The following is a 23,823-nucleotide window of genomic DNA, read 5'->3' on the forward strand; positions in this document are numbered from 1 at the left end:
TATTTTAGCTATACGGATCGCGTTCTAACTGTGTTAGCAAGTTATCCATCGTCAACACTTCATTCACCTAAACTTGAAATAAAAGTGAAGGGGCACGTCCGCAAGTACTCTCGAATAAAGTCACAAATCATCATCTCAGGAGGTTATTTGCAGTTGCCGGCTGAGAATACGTGCACACATTATACTACCGGTCGTATATCAAAAGGCAATGGCGTTTATCGCTTCGACGTGCGACATTCTTCACTAGTCTAATGGCCTTCCAAAACTTTCACAGTTATATCGGCTATAAAAAAACAGTGAGAGGAATATCCTAAAAGTTGTCGTTTCTAAAATTACTTTATCCATATACAAAAAAAAAAAAAATTTCTCCATAAAATTTCGATCATATTAAAAATAAATGTAGAAATCATCGAAATCAGAAAAAAAAGAGTATTGATAGGATGTAGATGCTGCAATGAAACAGTATAAGATCCACGGGGTGGGGATTTTAACGTCAAATTTAAAAAGCATTTCTTAAAAATACACCTTTCTTCTTTGTAATTGATTAAGTTACAGTTTTTTATTGTTGAAAAGATATTTTACCACATAGATAAATTTACGTAGGAAAAAACAATTATAAATGCTAAAATAATCACAAAAAGGACTCATTTGAAATGCTCACTACAATAAACTGAAGAGAAACAAAAGCCAAGTTCATAACATTATGTTCTTAACAATCATTTCATTGCTTTCCGTAATATTTTCCTGTGACAATTCTAAGGGTGAATGACTATGAAAGGACGGAAAAAACAACTTGATGTCCTAACCAATCGATTGGTGAGATATAAATTAAATACGAGGGGGTTTTAGGTGCAATAAACTGAATCACTACGCCGTTTAATGTGGATACTCCAACCAATATATTCCATAAACCTCTTGAGAGCCAGTAACAAGCGACTGTCTAGAGAAACCCATTTAATGACACTCTAAATGATATTTTAAACAATAATCTTTCAGGAGATAATTTATGCCGAATCAAAAAAGCGATAAGTATTCCGTGATTTGTATTTTCTGAACAGCTAAAAAAACCCACTAGAATACAATCATCTCGAAAATGCAAAATATGAGGTTAACAGAGATTTCATTTAATAAAAAATCAAAACATTTTTGAATAGATAATGATCTTTTCACATAGACCGTGTATGTCTAAAGACTATATAACCACGAATTTTAATTTGTCTTTAATTATATATTTATCGTTTATACTTGCCCACGCTCAGCGAAGAAGGGGGTGAGTTAATGTAAAATAATATAATCGCAAAAAAAAAAAATAAAATAATAAAGAATAAATCACTCAAGGAGCCAAGTTATTTCTTTCTCTAGAAAATAGAGAAAACCTACCAATGATGAGTCCAATATGCCTACATATAACCAATTATCTATATAAACAATTATCAAACTATGACCACTGGCGAATACCTTTTTACATGTAGATAATAGGAAACCTAAGGGGGATACCTGCCCACCTGTGGAATTCAGGGAACAAAAAAAAAACATAAGTAAATTAACAAGTTGAAATCAGTGTATATGAATAAGAAAGAACAGCAGAACTATATGAACTATAAACTAACGTTTAATAATAAAAAGAAATCTGTACTGCTACAACACATGAAGGGTCATGGGTTCAGTACTTTGTAAGGAAGTACTGTTACTAGATCAACGGTTGTGCAAGGAGATGATTTGGTCAGAATCACGCTCCTCCGCCAGATTTTTACCCAATTTAAGAGGCTGGGTGGACTCCAGGAGGCTCCAGAACCCATAGGAGTTGACTCACGGCTACAGTGTAATAGAAAATAATTTTCTCCCCAGCCGAATTAGAACTCGGGTCCTTGGAGTCAGTAGCCACGCGCCTTACCCTGGGGATATAGCATTCCCCTTATCAATTAATAAAATAAACAAAATTTATAGGTTGGCTTAACCTTAACTTAAATGCCTAGCTCAACCTTATTAACTAAATTTACACTATTACACAAAATAGGAACATAAAATAAAGTTTAGTTCGAACCCCACGTAATCCTTGGGTGTACTCTGGCCTTCCCCAGAAGTATGAAGATGACCCCTGCCAAGGAGTGTCCAGGACGTGCTGAAAAAACGTTCCCACGCACTGCACCATATCCCCACTTCTAGTGTTAATGACCGTCTACTGAAGTAGAACACCATAATTTAGGAAAACAAAACATACACGATAACATTTCATATAAGGTGATATTTCGATACACACAGTAAAGACACAGGGTCTGATAAACTATTACCACTTCATTTTGAACAATCTTAACGTGTTCAATCTTCATTTGCTCAAAACAATGCCTCCTTGTCTACGCAGATATCACCAGTTTTTTTTTTTTATTTCACCATGACAACCGTAACACCTGATTGGTTCCCCAGAGAAAACTGGCAATGTGTAAAAGAGGAAAGAGACCTAATGTTGTCCGGAGTTAATTTCAAAGAAATATACATTTACGGAATCTGTATCGAACCTTAAAAATTCTCTAAGCCTTAATGATCACATAAAATTCCTAATTACATTATTCATAGTAACAATTTCAGTAGCCGTTTAATTTATAAATAATATATTATGTATTGGAAAATAATAATTAAAAAATAATGTGTAGAATCTCATAAAGATAACTTAAACTTTTAATGAAAATGTTCATCTGTAGCCTATTTAACGAGTGAAAATTAAAATTTTCAAATAAACATCTTTTAGTTGTACAATTTTTATTTATAAAAAAGAACATTATTTTTGAGAAGTGGATATCCTAAATTTTGATAGAAAACTCCTCATATATGTAATGATCACCAATATGTACATAAATGAAACTATTCTATCCAAGAGTAAAAGATTGATCCTCTAAGACGAGGCGAAACCATTTATTTTTCCCTTGTTCCGTAAATAAAATGATCATGATATTTTGTAGCCACTGTAAAAATGACTAGATCCATTGGATTGCGAAATGGGCCTGGAGCAAACGATGGGTAGAATCCAATTATCATTTCATGACTTTGCCAATCCTTGACTGACGGAAAACCTGATGGGCTATATCAAAAATGGATCGTCGTTTTCACAGAACTACATATTTCTATAAAATCTAAAACTGAAGTATTTGAAATTATACAGAGGTAGTCAAAGGAATCTAATCGTAGGTTATCTAAGTTTTAATAACTTTAGAATCACCTAGCTCTGACCATATAATTACTGAGCACCCTCAACCTATTTTGTTATTAAAAAAAAATAAAAATATAATTAGCACTACAAGTTTATATAAATTTTATATAATTACAGATCTGCAATTATTACGAATAAAAAGATTTTGCGATTTATATTAGCTTACAAAAGCTAATAGTGAGCTAGCTGTATCGCTTCAAGTGAAAACATTTTTTTTAACAATAAAGTCACGTGTTATTTAACTGTTTTGGGTAGAAATTCTGTTTTGATAACATAGCACCAAAACTGTTTATTAAAAAAATAAAATGTTAAGAGCTACACTACATCTATGTTGCCTATACACATCTAAGCAATGGTCCATGTCCAAACCCATATTCACAAGATCAGTCTTAATATCATATGTTGAGGTTTACCCCCTCGGACGTTTATCTAGATAAGTGTTTATTTCAACCTTACAAAACCATATTACTCATCGTAAAATAATGACTTGAATTATACAAACCGGGATCAGTTCAAACGATTCGGTGTTCTAAATCTTTCTTTGGTGCGTTTATTATAGACAATAATTTATTTTAATAATCCGTCACCGTTCACGTCTTAACATAAAATAACACGTTTAATTGAATAAATTAAAAAATATACATTAGGAAATAAACTAGGAATGCAACGCCTCATATGAATCACACGGATATTATTTTCGACATCTGCAATGACGGTTACAAAAAAAAAATAATAAAACAATTGAAGGATGAGACCTTAAATGTTTTATTCATATTTTTGTTCTTTCTGTCAAGTAATATAAACTACGCAAAATGAGTATTAATATCACCAGTATCTATTTCCGAAAGAAGATCAAATACCGCTAAATGAACCCTCGAAATTCTGAGCATCTACTAATAAATTTTAATGGACAATTATTTAAATTAGACTAATGAGAGCGACCAAGTTAATTAAGGCCATTCCCGGAGGAGAAAAGAATCAGCGGCTGATTGGCCATCATCAATATAATACTAACATACCTTAACGAAGCTATAACTTCATCACCACTGTTTGCCCGCCATGAGCCTTCACTCATCATTTTTCCTTGGCTCTTATTCCTCAGCAAACAGAGAGAATCGTATTACATATTTATGAGAATTATTTACATCGCCGTCACTACCCGCCCCTTCCGTCAAGCGGTCCTGGGAGTGGATAAACTCTCAAATTAATTCAAACAAATATATTCTTTGAATAGGAACTAATCTTACTCTCGCTCTCGCCTTCGGTCACTTTTTTCAAATTAGAATATATCCGTAGTAGGCTGTAGTCGGTCTAGCTTCAGTTTTGATTAACAGAATCATTTTCCTGCTGAGTGCCATCGACAAACAAGACAAACATAAACAATCATAAGCAGTTATTACTTTCTATTCACCATACTCAGAGAAGTTGATTGCTAGGAGAATGTAAAACGCTTAACAAAACCTAACACGGATAAGGATGATTTAGGAATAATTTTGTTTAAATTATTAAATTTTTAAATTAAAGTAAGTTAAATTGAATTCAATCAGTTCTTTTTAAAGAGACTGTGAACCATTTCTCTTCAAGTAGTGGAGCTAATTCACCAATACCATTAGTAAATCAATTTTTTGGGTTTTGATTTAGTAGAATAGAAGTCGATAAATCTTAATGAATCTAATTTCAGTTGTTTTAATAGATAAATTTCAAATCTGTTATCCACTGAAGAGATGTTAGATGGTTGTCAGTCACACACTCAATAAGAAGTTTCTGCTTGAGAATAAACGATCTTTCCTTTGTTGTTTGGCGTTTAGAAAAAAAAAATTAAGAAATACTTAGAGTTTATTTTTAAGGCACATTACCCTTAAGTCAGAGGAATTGGAATATCCAAACTTCATAAAAATCGTTTCTTATAAATTACTACTGAAAAAAACTAAGACTGTGTCACATATTCTTTTCTCTAAAATCATTGGTTTTCCAACAGTATATAATTCAATTCAAATCCTCTATCCGTTCCCGGTCTTCAGATTTATATACAAGGGCCCACCGCTGCCGAAAGATCGTTCATTATCCGATCCTCATCCTTATGGAACCCCATCTCTTCCAACATCCGACGGTCCAATACCCTCGCTACCTTTAAATCCCGCCTGTTCAATTATTCCTTATCTATTCAGACCCCATAAAATTGTAAATCAATATAATTGTAAATATGTATGTATTATATCATTCTTAATTATTTGTACATCGTTTTCTTTTCTCCTTTTTATTTCTTTTTTTTTTTTTTGTTCAACTGATGAAAGTGAAAAAGTGACTTATAACTATTTTTTATAATGACTATTTATATTTCTTTGTATTTTTGTATCTCTGAGGCTTCTCGGCGCTTATCTGCCGATTTCTCTGTATTACACTAAAGAGACTCGTCCCAGAATAAATAAAGTATTATTATATAAAACGTTTATACTACAAATATTCTTTCCGGAAATGTGTTAACGACCTGAAAAACTATTTTTTTCAAATTATCTTAATCTTATGTAATTATGAAATCTTAGTTTCTATTTTTCCATTTTTTACTACTAATAAAAATATGATGTAGATCATTATTTCAAACAAACAAAATTAAAGGTATTTTAGAGGAAGAAATTTTAAAAATCTAGCATTTATGTTCTGTCAGACTATTTCGACGAAGATAAAAAATAGTTAATATTAAAAAAAAAAGATTTCATAAAAAACGTTTTCCCAACAAGGAAGGAGGAAAGATAGAAATTAGTACAAAAATAATGTTATCAAACATTCTCGACTTTCGCTTACGCATACGTAAATACATTATCCGTGAAACCTCGATATTTTCGAAACGGCGAATCTCATTTGGTCAAAAATGTGTGGAAACTGGGGAAATCCACTACATTCACTTAAGCACGCACAAACGTATGTTCCTTGAAACACAAATATTTTGAAAACGGCTGAGAAGTTGGAGATTACTGTAGGCATGATACGATTATTCTTTTTTTTCAAATTTCATCCACTACTTTCGCCTTCCTCTGCGAAAAAGTAATTTTTCAATTTTTAGGTCCATATTTGCAACTTACTTTATCTCTAAAAGTACTCCTTTCAGATTTTTTAAATGTTTTTCATAAAAGCATGAAAAACAGCAATAAAATAATTTGATCCAGCTAGATCTATCATACAGCCCACTGTGGATCGGCTCATAAACCTCAACTTGACATGCTCTCCTGGGTGTAAGCAATCATGAAACCCAATTGTTCGGAAAGGACCAATTTGTTTGTACCGTTGGTAGTACAGCTCATTAATGTAATTAATGCATTAATGCATTATACTGTAACGAATCATAAGTATTGTATATACTTAATTTTTTAACTACTTTTTTTGTTTGAATTATCACAATATTTCTATTTCAAACGTATAAAAAAATCAATTTGATTTGTTTTGTCTTTAGTGGGTTACATTTCTAACTTTCGTATAATATGAAATACTCGTGACTTAATAAATGGCTTATTTATACTGAAGTATTTATTATAGTAATTCAATTAACAAAATTTAGGTAATTAAGATAGAGACGATAAACACTATAAATCTCACCATCAAGAATTCATTTGATATAAAACTACATCAATGTAAAGCCTTAATTCAAATGCACTTAACAGACACGATGAAGGCTGAAAAAAAAAGAACAAATTCTGTCTTTCTTAATTAGAAAACAAGGAACGTAAAACTGAGGACTAAGGTTGAAAGTATCCCTTTGTGAAAAAGAGACGGTCATAATGAATCGAAGTACCAATAGGACAGTTTGGAACACTTGGGCTTACAAAGGAGCAGTTCGTTAGCCAGGGAGGCAGTAATCACAATGAAGCCACCTCGTTCCTGATCAAGAAAGGAGTAAGGAAACCTCTACCTATGAGTCCCCCATCCCTCAATTCTTCCCAACTCCTTCGTATGTCACAGGCTTGTTAGTATCACTGATTCTTTGAAACATCAACAATTATTTATACAAAACCAGAAAAAGCAGACGAACTGAAAATAATGCCAGGAACTCGTTTTGATTTTCTATTCTTTCGTTAATTTGAGAATTTTGACTGTGCTTAAGCAATTCTCTGACATTATTATGACTGCATTAGCAGAACATTGATTTGCTTAATATTTATATATTTTGAGAGATCTCAATCTTTCAATTACATCCTTATCTAATTACTTCAGGTCTCTACTTTTTAACTTTTTGTTTTTTATCATATTTGTATTTTCCGTTTGAACAATAGAATCATACCATAATCACATGGGTTGTAATACCAGCACCCCATGTGACCTATAGGCTATAACTAGCGAGCTTTGACCGGAGGCAATCTTCCCTTCTTCACTTCTATTCTGTAAATAAAACCATGAGTGAGTAAGGGCACATACGATGAGCCCTCCGGTAGCCGAGGAGAAGGTAGGTGGAGGGACATGGAGAAAAAGCAAAGTGAAGCATGAGCACCTTCCTTTTATATCTGACTAGCTGACCCGACAATTGCTATATTTGATGTATATAGGTTTAATGAACCCAATTAATATTTTGTTATAAATTTATGTATTTAGTTAAATTAAACAAACATGTATACTTTATTATTATGACTTGGTGACATCAATTGATCCAGTATATCCGATGACATTCGTTCTTAGCATCTCATGAAAAAAAGGTTGAAATAAATGGCATATCGGTTGGTATCATTGGTTAAACGCTGTAAGTATGAGGATTATATTTAATAAATAAAATCGATGGTTTCTTAAACTTTATATTTTTTAGTTAAAATTAAACATTTTGAAATACTTCATTATTATGTTTTAGTAACTTGAACAACTAAATTGAACCAATACATACTATAAAGTTGCAATCATAATTTTTTTTTAAAAATATTAATAGCTTCAACATTACTCAACGAATCTACACCATACTTTGCAGTGGTTTAAGTCAAGATAATAATAATAATAATAATAAGTAACATTAAGTTTTGTAACATATAGTTTTGAAAAAAAACTCTCACTGTGCTACAATATTAATACTATATCCAAACAACTGAGACTGATTGGCATATCAAATTGGTAAAATATTTTTTGGGAGTTAAAAAAAGTCCACTAATTCATTTTATTATATTAAACTCGCAATTTTCTTCGAAATATTTTTTCTTCGGGGAGATCATTATCTTTAAATATTCCCATGACGAATTGGAACATTTAAAAAACAAATGCAGGTTAACAGACGGAATAACATATGGAAGTGTGGTGAATGATTTTTTAGAAGTGAAAATTAGTATTTAAAAAAAATCCTAGTAAATCGGTCCTGTAATTCAAAAGTTCATTGTGGACAAATACTCCACAGCTCTCTTTTATATATCTTTCTATTATATTGTATCATATAAAAAATGTAATTTATAAATTTATATATGTCCGATCACGGATTGATCAGTATGCTGTGTAATGTAGCAACCCGATGTATTTGGGCAGCATGATTAAATAAATTTCTTTCTCCTCTCTAGAGAGATAGAATAAGTGCTGTGATAAGACGGTAGCCATTACGCCGGTAGCGGTTACATATTTGAAAACTTTGCTGTATCATCGTTAATACTGGTCTGATTTTGGTGATTTTTTTTTCTTCCCGGAGTCAATTATACTTGTCATGTACATACTAACTAAAATATAACAGTTTTTAAATAAAAACTACCTATCACGTGGGATTGAAAAAATTCAGACAGAGTTACTATACAAATTGGGTAGAAGATTTTTTAGGATATAACTTTTGTCGATCTTGGCTATAAGAGCAGACGTTCAGCTTTTCAACGGTTCTATTAACGAGACAACTGGATAAAATTAAGAAGAGTTATTAACAATTATGTGAAAAATAGTCGCCGGAGAGAAAAAAAAATGCACGGATGGAATCGAGGTGAAAAATTAATGGTTTTTAATTTCTTCCAAAAATGGTATTTAGTACTTTGGGACAACCTTGAAAACGAATATGATTTTCTTTTAAAAAAAAAAAAAAATTCCCGACCTAATCTACCCCGATCGTCAAGCATAAATTTGTTCATAACTTTTTTTCTACTCAAAAATCTCATGATTTCATCATCTTTAAACCTTCCCACGGGGAAATGGAATATATAGCAAAAAGTCCCACGTAAATCGGTCCAGCAATAACTAAGTCTATCGAAGACAATGATTCAATAGCTCTCTTTTATATACATAGAGATAGAGTTTGGCATCATCCCCATCCTACATCGTCATCAATCACAGGTTTTCATAGCTCCCTAATCAAAATTCACTCTTCGACCACTCTTCATACCTGTAGTTACAATAGATTTAGTCTTTAACACTCACATAATCTCTTGTTTAACCAGGCTCTATGTATATATAAATTCTCTTTCTATCACTTTGTGCCTTATTTCATTCATTAATTTCATACAGCCTACGGCCTAAGGTTGAAGGCGCACTTCATACATGTATACATTGTTGTAAATTTCAACCTACCAACAGTTATTTCCAGTTTACATCATCTTATCATCAAGTAAATCATCCGAAACTAATTTTTGAATTATATACATACATATATATTTCAGATCATTTTATAGAGGCAGAGTGGGGCCATAGAAATGTCCATCGACGACAGCCGGTCTCGAATCCAGGCCTCCCTAGCTCCCTCATAGAGCTCGGAATGATCTCATAACAAAACAATAGAAGGATCAAAAACTTCTATATCGAAGATAAGTAACTGTATTTATGAAAATTTATCGTTTTCTGAAAGCATTTATACAATTCTAATAGGACATCTTTTCTAAAACCTCACTCAAAGACAAGAGCTTAACCGAATAATTCGACAATTATAATAATGACTATTTCACAGTAGTTCTAAGAACATTTTCAATAACTTTAAAGAAAATAAAATTGAAGGTTTTCTCTTTTAGGGAAATTACAACTTTACAATTAATTTCTTAACCAAACGAGATAATCAATTTCATACAATAATAAAAAAAAAATGAGATAAAATGAAAATTTACATTAATAAAAATAATTAACAATTAAAGATAGGAAATGCGTTCTTGGGTATTTAATTTGCGAATTGGCAAAAGGAAGATTTAATAGCCAGGAAACAATTTATAGCGATTCACAATTTTCAATCAAAGATTTATTTTTCTATATCGTTCCCTGGGAGGGCTGAGAGAAACACGACCTTCATTAAAAACCTTCTAAAATCGCTTTGATGATAGAAACTGTTTTCTCCCTTTGGTTACTCTATCGAACTCGATTGGTAAAGAGTGTTTCCCTTCTTCATTAAATCTAAAAAAAAAAACTAAATAAAAAAATAAAACTTTAATAATCGTTCTACTGATGGGAATAAAAAGAAGTATTAGAAAGCTTGGATAACTGAGTAGTTATTAAATAAAGAATTATCGGTCCGGAGAAGAAAGATATTTAGATCCTGCCAATGCAGTACCAGATTATTCAGGGGGGCCGTGGCTTATGAGATATATAAATGGTTTTAATTTGGTTTGCTAAGATTTTAGGTGAGGAGAATTTTTTTAACTAGGATCGCAATTAACTTTTATATATTTTTTAAATATTACAATGCCTAGAGCCCATGTAGTATTATAGTATAAATAGTCTAACAAAATTTGAATGTACCTATAAGTTAGCGAACTTTAATTTCTGTCAACGGAATCTTATGAAAAAATGTGTTGAAAAACACGATGTTAAAACCTGTACTTCCCCTACTATGGGAAATTATATCATCTGATCCCCCAATATTTTTATGTTTATTTCCAATAACTTCTAAAGTGTTTGTAGAAGTGTCATTAGAAACTATTTTATAGTGTAAATGCAGCATAGCTTAAATTTGAGTTAATGGAGTCTTTTATGCTCAATTATTTTCGAAAAACAGTTTTTTCAATAGCAATATTTGTTTTTCTTTTTTTTTCAAACGAGATTTATGGAATCCATTCAAACTTCCATCTAATAATAGTTGCCTGTGATCTTCTAGAGGTAGCTTCTACTGAGGGCTTTTATGCCTCCATAGCTGTTGAAGCACGCTCAGGCGCCAGACGTTTCTGAAAACCAAGGATATACCAAAGAGCACCAGATTACATATAGATCTATCCTCCACATCTCTGCTTACTTTCAGTTCAGCATCAGCGGTTCCCATACTTCTGGTCGATCCATATTGCCTTGGATGTTTTACTACCCAAAACAGGTCGTAAGCTTATCATCATGGGTTTTCCAGGATCTTGTTCATGACTGGAAGAAGACATATAGGTCTTTGATTATAGATCTGGTAGATCCTTATTTCTGTTCCTTTTCTATGCAGAAGAGTCTCAAATCGGCGATCCCTCACCTTTTTTGGAAAGTATCCCGCATATAAAGCAGATTTTCAGAAGGTACTCCTTAACGTACGGAATACTGTCCCTTAAGATGGCCGCATCTATAGCTCCAAGGCCAGAAGTACGATTAGGCTTTTGCCTATAGACAGCAATACGCAGATCATATACATCCCATGGTAAAAACAAGTCTAATCCAAGTGGACCTTGGAACGTCTCACAAAATAATTATGTTCATTGTCGTGGTTAGAGTCATCCCTGGAGAATTACTGCAATGCTGTCTATCAATGTAATTTATTTATTAGTAAATGTAAATATATGTCATCTCTTCCAAGGTGGATGCCTGGACACCTTGATATTTCATGTTAGTAATTTTTTGTACCGCAATAAACTAAAAAATTACAACCTTATACGAAATACTCTAGGGATTCTATGAAGACTCTTCGACATGTTGTTCCAGGACCTTTGCAGCTCGGTTCTTGAACCACCAGTACGTCAAAACGCCATCTGCGGCTGTGTGCCAGAGGCCCATTTTAATCTAATGAATGTTGAGCCTAATCATAGAAGGTCCTGTTCACCTTCCTTATGACTGACTTTCTTATTATATACACTGGGCATACCCTAATTCCAGATATGTGCTAGGATTTGCGAGCAGCGACACCTTGACGTCAAAACTCCTAGTAGTTACATTGAGTCATCTACGATAATATATTTTCTAGATATAAATATTTTCTAAACATCATTGTGTTTTCCCAAACAAGAAATCTATCCACATAATATGTTTTATTAAATATCATGAAAACAGCGACTCTTACGAAGAAGTTCATTATTAACTACTTAATAGTGTATTTAACGAGTTTTAATTGGGCCCTTAAAGACATATATTCGTCAAACAGTTCCTGAAATACCGAATGTTACTCAAAATTGACATATTTTCAAAGATTACTTATATACTTGTTAAAACATACAAAAACTGTATAATATATACAAATATACTTGTTATATAACAAAATTTGCGTAATTCGGTTCTTTAAATTTTACTACTTTGTATAGTTAAGATACCAGCAGCTACACTTCAGGATTTATTGGCTAAAATACGACAGTCATTTTGAAATGGTGTTAATTTAAAAAAAAATATGTTTTCCAACTTAGATCACTGATAGCCCATTGTGCTAAATTCTATATAAAATTATTCTCCCTCATCGAATGTTGCTTTTTCAAAACCTTTTTTTTTTCATTGTTTGCAGTGTTCACTTATACATTTAAGCCCGTGATCAATGGTAAACGGCAAAAAAAAAAGTTTTTATCCAAGGTACATAATGGTGAGTTTTTTTAATAGGAACATTCCAGATTTTGTTGGAAATTGAAATATAGCACAATAGATTACACACCAAACAGCAAAATCAAAATTCGTTACAAAACTGAGCTGAACAATATTATTTTTATATTACACAAAAACAATAGCACATATACAAGCACCGTCGCGGTTGCTTGGTACTCCATTCAGTAAACTCAATTTTTTTTTCTAGTCGCATCGCGTAAATAATAGAAAATGTCAAGAAACAGGAAGTTGATATAAGGCATACTCTGACCAAGATGCATAGTTATGTTATCTCTAAAATAAAACTCAATTACTCTCAGCACTTCATTATGCATCCCAAATTAACTTTACCCACTTCGATTATTTAGGACGGCAGCCCTGATTAATATCTGTTAATTTCGCATTATAAATTAAGCAATGCAAATTTCGGAGAAGGGCCCGAGATTTGCATTGCCAGGGGGCCTCTATTTGCCCTAATTCAGCCCAGTGCGTATGGACTGGTCAATGCCACATACATTCAAATTATCATTAATAAGACACGTGATATTGTGATAATCCTATTGTTATCGATAATCTTTATCGAAAGTCATTAAAATCAACAAGAGTCAAAATAAAGCTTGAATCTACATAAAATTTGAAGTATTTGATCGCTATATAAATTAGACAACTGAGACTATTCGATTATTCAAAAAAAATAATTTTTTTTAAATGTTCCAATATTAATAAATATAAATTTGATTTATGTTTTTAGTATATCTGGTTGAATAAGATATTATTGAGTCCTATAAAACGTAGCAGATAATTATTCTAAGACATTATAACTTATACAGTAGTTATTAGAGTGAATTTTCTTAAAAATGTTTCTATAAATAGATTATTGATTTAGACTGTTAAAATAGAGTCTATAGTACTTATTATAAAAATAGGTTATTGTAAAAAAAAATTTTAAATGATTTAGGAATAAGTGAACTTTTATTTTTAAATATATCATATTATTTTAAACTAAAACAGATTCAATTTCTATTTTGTTCGTGTTTTAGTTAATATTTACGATGTTTTTATATGATGTTGATAATAGTTAGAGTTCTAAACATTTTTTTTATTTTCGGAATACGTATATTTATCTACAAAGATTTACATAATTATAACCGTTGTAGGTACTGGCATAACATTAGTTTTAACAGCAATAGCTTCATTGCAACTCACTGCATTTTCACGAAACTTAGGAGTGGTTTATGGCACTATAAACTACACGGAAGGGAACAAACCGAACCTATGTAAACAAATTAGATAATGTTTGAAAATATATTCTATAAATGAAACGACTATTTCGTCCTTGTATGAGTATAAGGTCTAAAAAGTTGATATGAGTAGGGAGAGAAGAAATTCAGTTTCCCACTGGTTGTAGTAATAAAGTGTTTATAATAAGTAATAATATTAATATAATAACTATAAGCTAATAATATTTAATTTTGACCATAACTGCTTTCAACTAAATAAATCCGGGATTTCAGTAGCTAAGAAATTTCCCAGGACAACAATAATCATTTAAAAAATAAATAAATAAACCAGTGCATAAAACGATAAGGGGCTTATGGAGATCTTAATTAAGTAAAAACGAATTTGAACTAATATAAATTACTATTATTTATCTTCAGGTAAATCCTCACACAAGCAAATTAAGCTTCAACGTCATATAATAATGAATAATTTACAATGTTCTAAAACAAAAAATAAGTTAGTTGAAAAATAATGGAAACAATTTAAAATTAAATATTAAAAATTACTCGAATTTTCTATACCTCCATATACTTTTATTCAAATAAATTATTTACCAATTAAAGGATATTATGGTTTCCATAATATCGAAACTATCAAAAATTATTTTTTAGTGACATTATCAACAGCTAAGAACTAAGAACTATATAAACGGCAGCTGTAAAAGCAGGTCCAGTCAATTCACAAGAATATTACAAATTCTTATATCCTCCTATAAAATAAACCAACAGTGGCTAATTCGTTTTTTTGTTATCTTTATATATATTGAAAAAAAATTACACCCCTATAATTATTGGAGCAGATTAGAACCTGGGGGAGACGCGCCACACCCAAAACTTCTGTAAACGTTTAATATAACATAACCGGAACGATAAAAATAAATGGGTAAACTATAACATTATTACTATTATTATTATATGTATAACTAATATATTACATAATTATAACACTTTTTATTTTTATTTGTAGGAATATACCATTTCCTTTTTTTTTTAATATTTATTTTAGCTTATTATATTTTTTTCCCTCATCTACATTACTGTGTATTCTTTAACCATTGTAACCTGTATTCTGTTTTCTTCTTTACCCACTGTATCTTCTTCCACATATTTCATTATGTTGATTTAAACTGTTATCATTATGTGAATTTAAATTGTTTTCATTATTTCTTAAACATTACTTAAATATTTTAAATCAATTAATCATTATTTAATTCCTCATAATTTTCTTCCGCACCTTTCATTATGTTTTTTCTTTATTGACTTGAACTTTGTTTGTTTTTTATATTTTTATTTATCATTTATTTTCTATAATTCTTACCTTTTCAATATTATATTCGATCTTCTGTCAGTATCAACTACTACCATATTAACTTACTGTTAAGTATATTTCCAAATATGTTTGTTAATTTTTTATTTTTATGTTTCCTGAATTAAGTATTTGGTTTTGTGTTCCAGACCTGATGAAGAACTCAAATATAGTTCAAAACGTCAGTAAAAATAAATAAGTTAGGTTTATTTGTATATGCACCCTCGACCATATTCTCCTAAAAAAAAATAAATAAATGAAGCACTTTTGTGTTTTAATTTTCGACTTGAAGGAAGGGTAGGAGAATAAAAATATTTGTAAAATGGTTAAGGTCAGATAGTAAATTAATTTTTATAAATGGTATTTCAGGGAAATAATCATCAATCCTTTAATTTCCTACTCTAGTTCATATTTAAAAAAAAAAAGTTAAAAAGATAAATGAATAAATCAACCGAATTGCCAACAAAAAATCCTGATAACCCCAAGAGGATATATAGAAGGACCCAGAGGGAATAGACCATTTAAGTAGAAAACGACCTGAGAGAAGGCCTATCGGGGAAGAATGTATAAGACTTAGATAAAATGGTGCTGAAGAAGCGGAGCATAGAGCCCAGCATGGAAGCATGGAACGCTCTCATCCATTCCCCTCTTCTGACTCACAAATACACTTTCTTCGCCGATTTATCGTCCTGGTAAATATTTATCCCTCGGCTCCTCCCCTATTTAGACAACTCCTAATGTAACCAGCGTTTTCCTCCTTGCTTAGCTAGGCTACTTCCCGGGGGATGTAATTTGTGCAAACTCAAATGGTAATAGAGCACAGGGTAGGCCGTATGTAATTCCCTTTCTCTTTACTGCTTTATAAATTTATTCAGATTATTTTGAATTAACACATTATATGAATATTAATACGTTTACTCTAGAATGGTATCGTTATTATAAAATAGGATGATAAGTAAATGGTCTGTTATAGTTCCCTGAAGGATGTATGAAATTCTGGCTGAAACATAGGCACTAATTAAATGAATTTATACTTATTTGTGTTCACTGATCACACACCCAACTATTTTCTCCGCATATAATGCCCATAGTCAACAATATTTGCATCACTTATAACTTAAAATCGTGGTTTATTGTACATTTATTTACAGTGTATATTGGCCTGGGTTTGATTGAAAAGTGGACAACAGATTTATAAAATTTGAAAAATAAAAAAATTATTGTCTTATGCAATCCTCTCAAACCCCTGCCGATGAGGCAAAGGGGCCCGATCTAAGATTTCACCCCAGACCTCAGTACTTCTTGCTATACTACAGTGCCTAGAATGATTTATTTTTCATAATAAAACATAAAAAAAAGATTATACGTATGTTCAATAAAATTTCAAAAATAAATTATAAATAAACTGTAAAAATTATGATAAAATAAATAGTACAGTTAAAAAAAGTTTTGTAGAGTATACTAACATTAACATAAATAAAAGTAACCAAAATCTCAATAATATGGTTCTAGTATTTCACATTGTCAAAATATAAGTAAATTAAGAGTAAATTATGTTTACTTGGTAGTGAACAACAAACTTCCTTCATAAAATCATCATTAAGTAAACATCTAATTTAAGGCATATTTAAAAATAATTAATTTATTTACTACTATTACATTGTTTTGGGCATAAACAAAGTCTGAATTAGAATTGAGAAACTGAAAAATAAAGAGAAACAGGTTTGCGTATTGGCGATCCACTACAACGGACATGTGCAACAGGAAAGAAAAAAAACGAAAAATTGTGTGAACAGAATTTTTGGTTTTTTACTCCATGTAGCTGATATTTAATTGTTTCCATTATTAATTCATTTAATTAACATAGAGCTGCTATCAATAAGGCAGATTTAATAATACAAGGCACCGATTAATAACTTTATAAAATATACGTATAATTTCTTATATGTTGTAATAATATAATAAACGTATAATAATACAACTTACTCATTGGTGAGTAGTTGAAGTAAATCATACCAATTTCATTATAATAATAACGATAAATAAATAATAGCCACTAAGGTTTGAATCTTACTTGACATACTCAGGTTGACCTTAACAATCCTGAAGATTTTCTACCATTAGTTTTTGGAAGACGATTGGGATGAAGTAACAAAGCTAGCTCAAGGAGTGGTTTTGGATAGAATTTTAATTGCAATAGTAAATTTTATTGAACTATACCATTCTAGATTTAATAGAGTTTTAACAACTGCGAGAATAATCTCAAATTTTATTTCACCAAGCACATCAATTCTAATAACTAACAAACCAAAACAGGTTTGACAATCGTTTTAATTCAAAGTATGTTATATAAGTGATTCATAGACTTATCGTTAAGTCTATACGTTAAATAAACAACTTAATGTGAATAAAATCTGATAAATGGTTCTAAAAGAAATTAGAAAGGAGTATTATGGAAGAATATATCACAAGGTACCTCCAAATTAAGAATCCACCAAATTTAAGATGGAACATTATAATTTTTATAAGATTATTTTGAAAATGCTATAACTGGCACACATAGCGCTTATAAAATCGAATTTGATTAGTTGGAAAATAGATTGTTTTATCATAATATGAATACGATATTTGGTTGTTTTCATTATTCGTTCATTTAATTTGCATACAGCTGCTATCGATACGGCACAGTAATGAAATAATACAAGGCACCCATTGGTAACGTTATAATAATACCCGTATGAATTTTAATGTATATATATTCTAATAATACAATAAACGTAAATTTATATATAAACATAATAATAATCTTTAACTTCTTCATCATCAAGGTGGCAAGCGTAAATTTTGTTCCGAAATTCTCATACTCAGTTAATTTTTGCAAATATAGCAATATGCCGAGCAATTTGGTTCGGGGTGATTATCTAAAAAATATAAGTAGTTAAATTACAAACATTATATAATTTATGATGGATGACTACATAAATATGAGAGTTTCATCAGATCCGCCATCTTTCAACTACTGTACAATAATTAGTTGGTAAAACAATTGTAAAATATAAATAGGATAATAATAAAATATCTAACCTGTCAGCAAACTTGGGGTCAGGTTTTGCTTGTCGTTCTCCGAGAAAGTAGATTCTTTGAATGCCTTTGTACCAAGCGAGAGTAAAGACTTCGCCACATTGGGCCGCGTTGATCGGACAAGGGAGTGCGACCTTTCGACCAACTTCTGACAATACATCAACACCTGAAAAAAAAAAATTATATATATTGTAAGTTCCAAGTCTGGTGTGTGTGATATTACTCCTGAAATTGATATCAAATACAATATAATATAAAATTATGTTTTTCTTAATGTTAATATTAATTTCTTAAGTTATAAAGATTTTTTAATATAAATAAAATATTCTCGAAATCATGAATAACTAATCAAAATTTAATTCCTAACAAAAATATATTATCATATGTATTATATATTATCACTACAAGAACCAATCACCATTAAGAGTTAAATGTAGTGGAAAAAAAGGCATTTTTTTTTCTCAATATAATCGAAAAAAAAGAGATACAAGGGAAGAGGGGACACAAGCAGTGGTATTTACCAGTAAACTATGACAGATATATATTCGACCCATTGACGGGGAAATATGAATAACTTTATTTATTTATTTTTTTCATACCCTCCTGTAGTTTTTCATGTGTATTTGGTACGTACATATAGGAGGTATGCTATATGTATAGCTGGGTGTGAAGGATACCTTGAATTGCCTTTTGGCATTATAAGGTTAACTTTATAGTTAAACATTCAAAATATATAGACAAAAAGCATTCAATCAAAAGTCAAAAATCCAGTCTTAGATAGTATTAAAAAATTATTATGGGGACATCTCAAATAGATAAGTGAAATTTTTATCAAAAAGACTGATTTATAATACCTATTTGACAAGATGCAAAGTAAATTTTTAAATAAATTTATCAAAAACATATTAAGTAAATCTTTAAATTTTTTTAAATTTTACTTTTAAATATAATAATGTTTGATCAAACTTCTTATATATTTTTAAAAATCGTAATTTCTTTATTTACTTACAAACTAATCCAATTTATTGTTCATTATTTGAATCAATTTAATTCATAAAATTATTCACACATACATTATAATAATTCCTCATCTATCCATTATAGGGTGATCTATCCACCTTTGTTTACTGATACATTAAAAAAGCAATTTTCTTTACTATTAATATTTATCATTGAATGATACAAATTTTAAAGTAGTATCAAGCATTTAATTTATTTTTTTAAACAAATATACAAATAACCTACTTATTATATATATATGGATTTATTATATTATAGTTATAAATATATTCATTAAATTATATTATATGCCTATAATATCAGACATGTACGAAGTCTAATATTTTTGGCTTGATATTAAATAATATTTTCAATAACATTGATTTTAAATCTAGGCAAACTGACGCTTCATTTAGAAATAAGAGAGAAAAACGATAGCCATTCTCTGTTTTTGTTCGATCTTGCAAAATCACATAGTTGCAGAGCTTATGAATACAATGATAGTAACGGTGGAATTCAAAATCAACATTGAATTTAATAAAATGCCGAAGATATTTTCTTTGGTTCATTGACAACTCAACAGTCCACAGTAGTCAGTTAATTGTGTTGGCTGGGAGCAACTAGTGGGTGCAACTAATTTTCAATTTAAATCTGTCACAAGTCAAATCAAATCTATAATAATTAGTGATGAATAACCCAATAGTAACTATTCGATTATTTAAAGAGTTGGAATTAAATAAGATACCGTATGGCGTAATAATTATTTTATTATTTCAATCAATAATAACAAAGTTAGATCGTCTAAATTTCTAAATGTATATATTTATATAGATTAATAATAACTATCCCAATGGATATATACTCCTAAATTAATTGTTTATTTAATTTAATGTCATGAAATATTAGTGAAACAGTAATGCAATAAAAAATTACACTGAAACAGGGAAAAAGTAAGCAGTTTATATTTGAAAAGATATAGAATATATGAATATATATGAAAAGATATAGAAAATTCCAACAAGTGGAAATTTATTTACCAATACCATTTATGAATATTTATATCTGAATAATAAATTAATGAAAAATAAAATGGCATGAATCATGTAAAAATATATGTGCTACTTAACTAAATTAAAAAAAAAATTTCCCCACTTGGAAAAAAAAACTACTAAAAAACTAGATTAAGGAAAAAACTGAATTGATTGGATAAATACGAAAAAACATAGGGTTTCAAAATGTTTAGTACAAGATATTTCATATATTTTAAAACGAAATCCATAAATAAAAATTGTTTAAGAACTCGATACAATAGATTATATAATTAAATTCATTATATAATTTAAATGTTTGCAACAAATGTGAGCGAAATTTTTAAACTTGTTCATCGAGATACTAAGTGTGCCAATTAATTGCAAAATTGGATGCATAAAATGAACCAAAGATGAGCGAAATGGAATCCATCTGAATCCTTCAACAAAAATAATAACTTCTACTAAAAATTAAATAATGTTTAGAACTATTAAAAGCACCGAACCTCCAATTATTTTTTAACAGAACATAGGTTATGAAATTGTACCAACTCAGTTTTTAATTTTCTGAAATAATTTGTAATATTGGTGCAGTCACAACTCCACAAACATTCTCAAATAAAATTAGGAAAATGTAACTACTGGTATACTAGATGGAATATAATCCTTAACTTACACGATGCATACAGAATAACACCACACAGTAACAAACATAACCTAACGTACAGATAGAACATTAGCAACCATAATTCAACAACACATGCCACCTATGTTACCTTCTCTTCAAATAATTAATATTTCAAGAGAGTTTAGAAAAAAAATGAGGTTCTTTGACTTGTGCTAAGAGAATAACATATTATTGAGTTCATCGTTCAACTATTGAAAGTGTCAAAACATCAATACAAGATGAATTTACAACACCTAGCATAATTTAGTGTCGTACCTCAATGGTAGTATTTATAATCGATTGTAACATATGCGATATGGGAAAAACAGATGTGTTTTCTATTGAGTACTTTTATTAATTATACATCTTATTATATTGGACGAAGGAGTGTAATAGATGGAGGTAAGCTGCCAGGAAAATTTAAGCTAAAAGACAGGGCCGTATGATGAACTCCAGGGGCGGATCAGAAGAGTAAGAGCCAATCACTGACTGCTTTCTGTTTCAGTTTAGACTGTAATGGTGGACATTCCTTTGAACCTCGACGTAAGCCTGAGCTCTAGAGGCGTTGTTAACTTCCCACTCTTTCGCTTCACGTTTCTTCTGAAAGTGCTAAAACTGCCTGCATCTAATCATTATATACGCTATATCGTTAGTATAGTATGCTAAAGCCCCATGGGGAAAAGCCTTACCATTGTGTATAATATTTAGTGTCGTATTTCCATGGTGGGTATTATAGAAGTTAGTAAACTCCACCATTGAGATACAGCTCTCCAAAAAGTATTAAAATATATTCTTGAGGACCTGAAAAAGCCATTGTTTATAAAGAATTTATTACATTGGAAGAGTTTACAAATTGACGACCGTACAAAGAAACCAACTACTTCACTTGCAACGAAGTTATCAAAAGTTTTCGTACACTTTCTTCAAATCAAAGAACATAAAAAATATTATCATTATTTGAAGCCAGTAATTTTTTAAAATTATTAATACCATTTATTAATACATCAATCCTTTAATAAAAAAAATATATTTTTGACAATATAAATCTCATGTAATTTTTTTTTACAATGTAATTTACAACTGTACAAAATAATACAATAAGTGAATATGTTCTATGTTTCATATACACTTAAAATTTTGGGAAGGAACCACCCATTTGTGGTACTTCAAACATTAATTTAAATTAGAAGGTCCCGTGGCCATCTTCTTTTCAGACGCCTCGGAGGATTATCAGGGATTGTTAAGGATGAAAGATTAAGAATTAATGGGTTAGGATGGTTAAGGAGTTTGGAATGAAAAGATGCATATCTGTTTTGGGTCAAATCTGCAACGAATGGGATGTTAAGGTCTTTGTGAATGAGTTTATTTGTAACGTAATAAGGAGCATCAAGGATTTTAATTAGGATTTTGGATTGTACTCATATAATTAAACTACAAATAAACTATTCAAAATGACCAACCAACCAAGTGAGTCGAAACTATTCGTACACCTTTTTTCTTATTCAATTGTTAGTGAGTAATTACTGTGGCCTTTCTTAATATTTATTGAAAACGCTTAGACATTATCCCACTCCTCGGTAATGATTATTTTAGAAGTATATAATTATATAATTTATATAAATAATTAACATTCTTAACGTTGCTTGAGGCCAGTACAGACCAAACAGTGGATACGAAAGCCTAATAACTTAAATGTTTTTCACATCTAATCAGAAATTCAACTTTATTTTGCAGATCCGATACGCTAGATTACGTTTATCGTTATAGGTCAAGAGAAAAAAAAATGGAAGAAATGTTGATCTATGGATTCAGTAATAATAAATCACAGCTCGTGCAATAAAGCATGACTTAGAAAACTTAGGAGCTAAAAAAGCTAGAACTAGACCAATAATGGAAGAAACTTTTAGACGAAAAAGAAGTCTAAAGATAAATTCTTTGTGATGGATCATGTTTTTTCACCGAACTCCTTATAAGAAAACTAACGAAATGTATTATAAAATATATAGAGCAAAAAAAAGAACATCTCGTGTGTAGAAAATATTTGAAATAATGTATTTGGATAGTCGACAGACAGGAAATGGATGGCTGCCAACCCGTGCGAGAAAGACTGAAGTCAAGATTTACTCTGACACTTAATACAAATTTAACCCCCTACCACTTTTCAAATCATATTATTATAATTTAATATTCTTTCACGTAATATTTAATATTGTGCCAGCTGTGGCTTAAGCTAAGGGTTGAAAATATTATTGGGTAGATTAATTCGTGTTTTCTAAAAATCAAAATTGGATATGAGAAATAATCAACACCGCTGAATTTTAAAAATATTTTTATGATCACATTTCATTAGAGTATCAGAACCTAATAACAATATTTCTTTATATTTTTTACTTAAAAACCAGAAATATTTTGTTATTTAATATTAAAACTTATTTTACTACAGTATTTTCCATCTAACATCAAGTAATCTGTTAAGTTGTGGGCCTGAATGTAATTTTTTTTTTTATTTAATGTCTATTGCGTTTGAGAAATTTTCAATAATATTTTAAAAATGAATACTGAGTAAATTATTTTCTACTCTAAATAATTGA

General features: G+C 30.2%; 1 protein-coding gene across 1 annotated transcript in view; it reads right to left on the reverse strand.

Annotated features, from left to right (window-relative positions):
* nrm (neuromusculin) overlaps positions 1–18,704 on the reverse strand; it is a gene marked incomplete at its 5' end in the record, with an annotated part of 472,198 nt that extends 453,494 nt beyond the window's left edge. Inside the window, 1 exon segment of the mRNA XM_067045512.1 lies at positions 18,542–18,704. Within this exon segment, the coding sequence (XP_066901613.1) occupies positions 18,542–18,704 (163 nt within the window).
* Positions 18,705–23,823: the final 5,119 nt, after the last annotated feature.

This window comes from Halyomorpha halys, unplaced genomic scaffold (genome assembly GCF_000696795.3).
Source record: "Halyomorpha halys isolate HHAL.00 unplaced genomic scaffold, Hhal_1.1 Scaffold48.1, whole genome shotgun sequence".
In the NCBI taxonomy this organism is placed as follows: domain Eukaryota; kingdom Metazoa; phylum Arthropoda; class Insecta; order Hemiptera; family Pentatomidae; genus Halyomorpha; species Halyomorpha halys.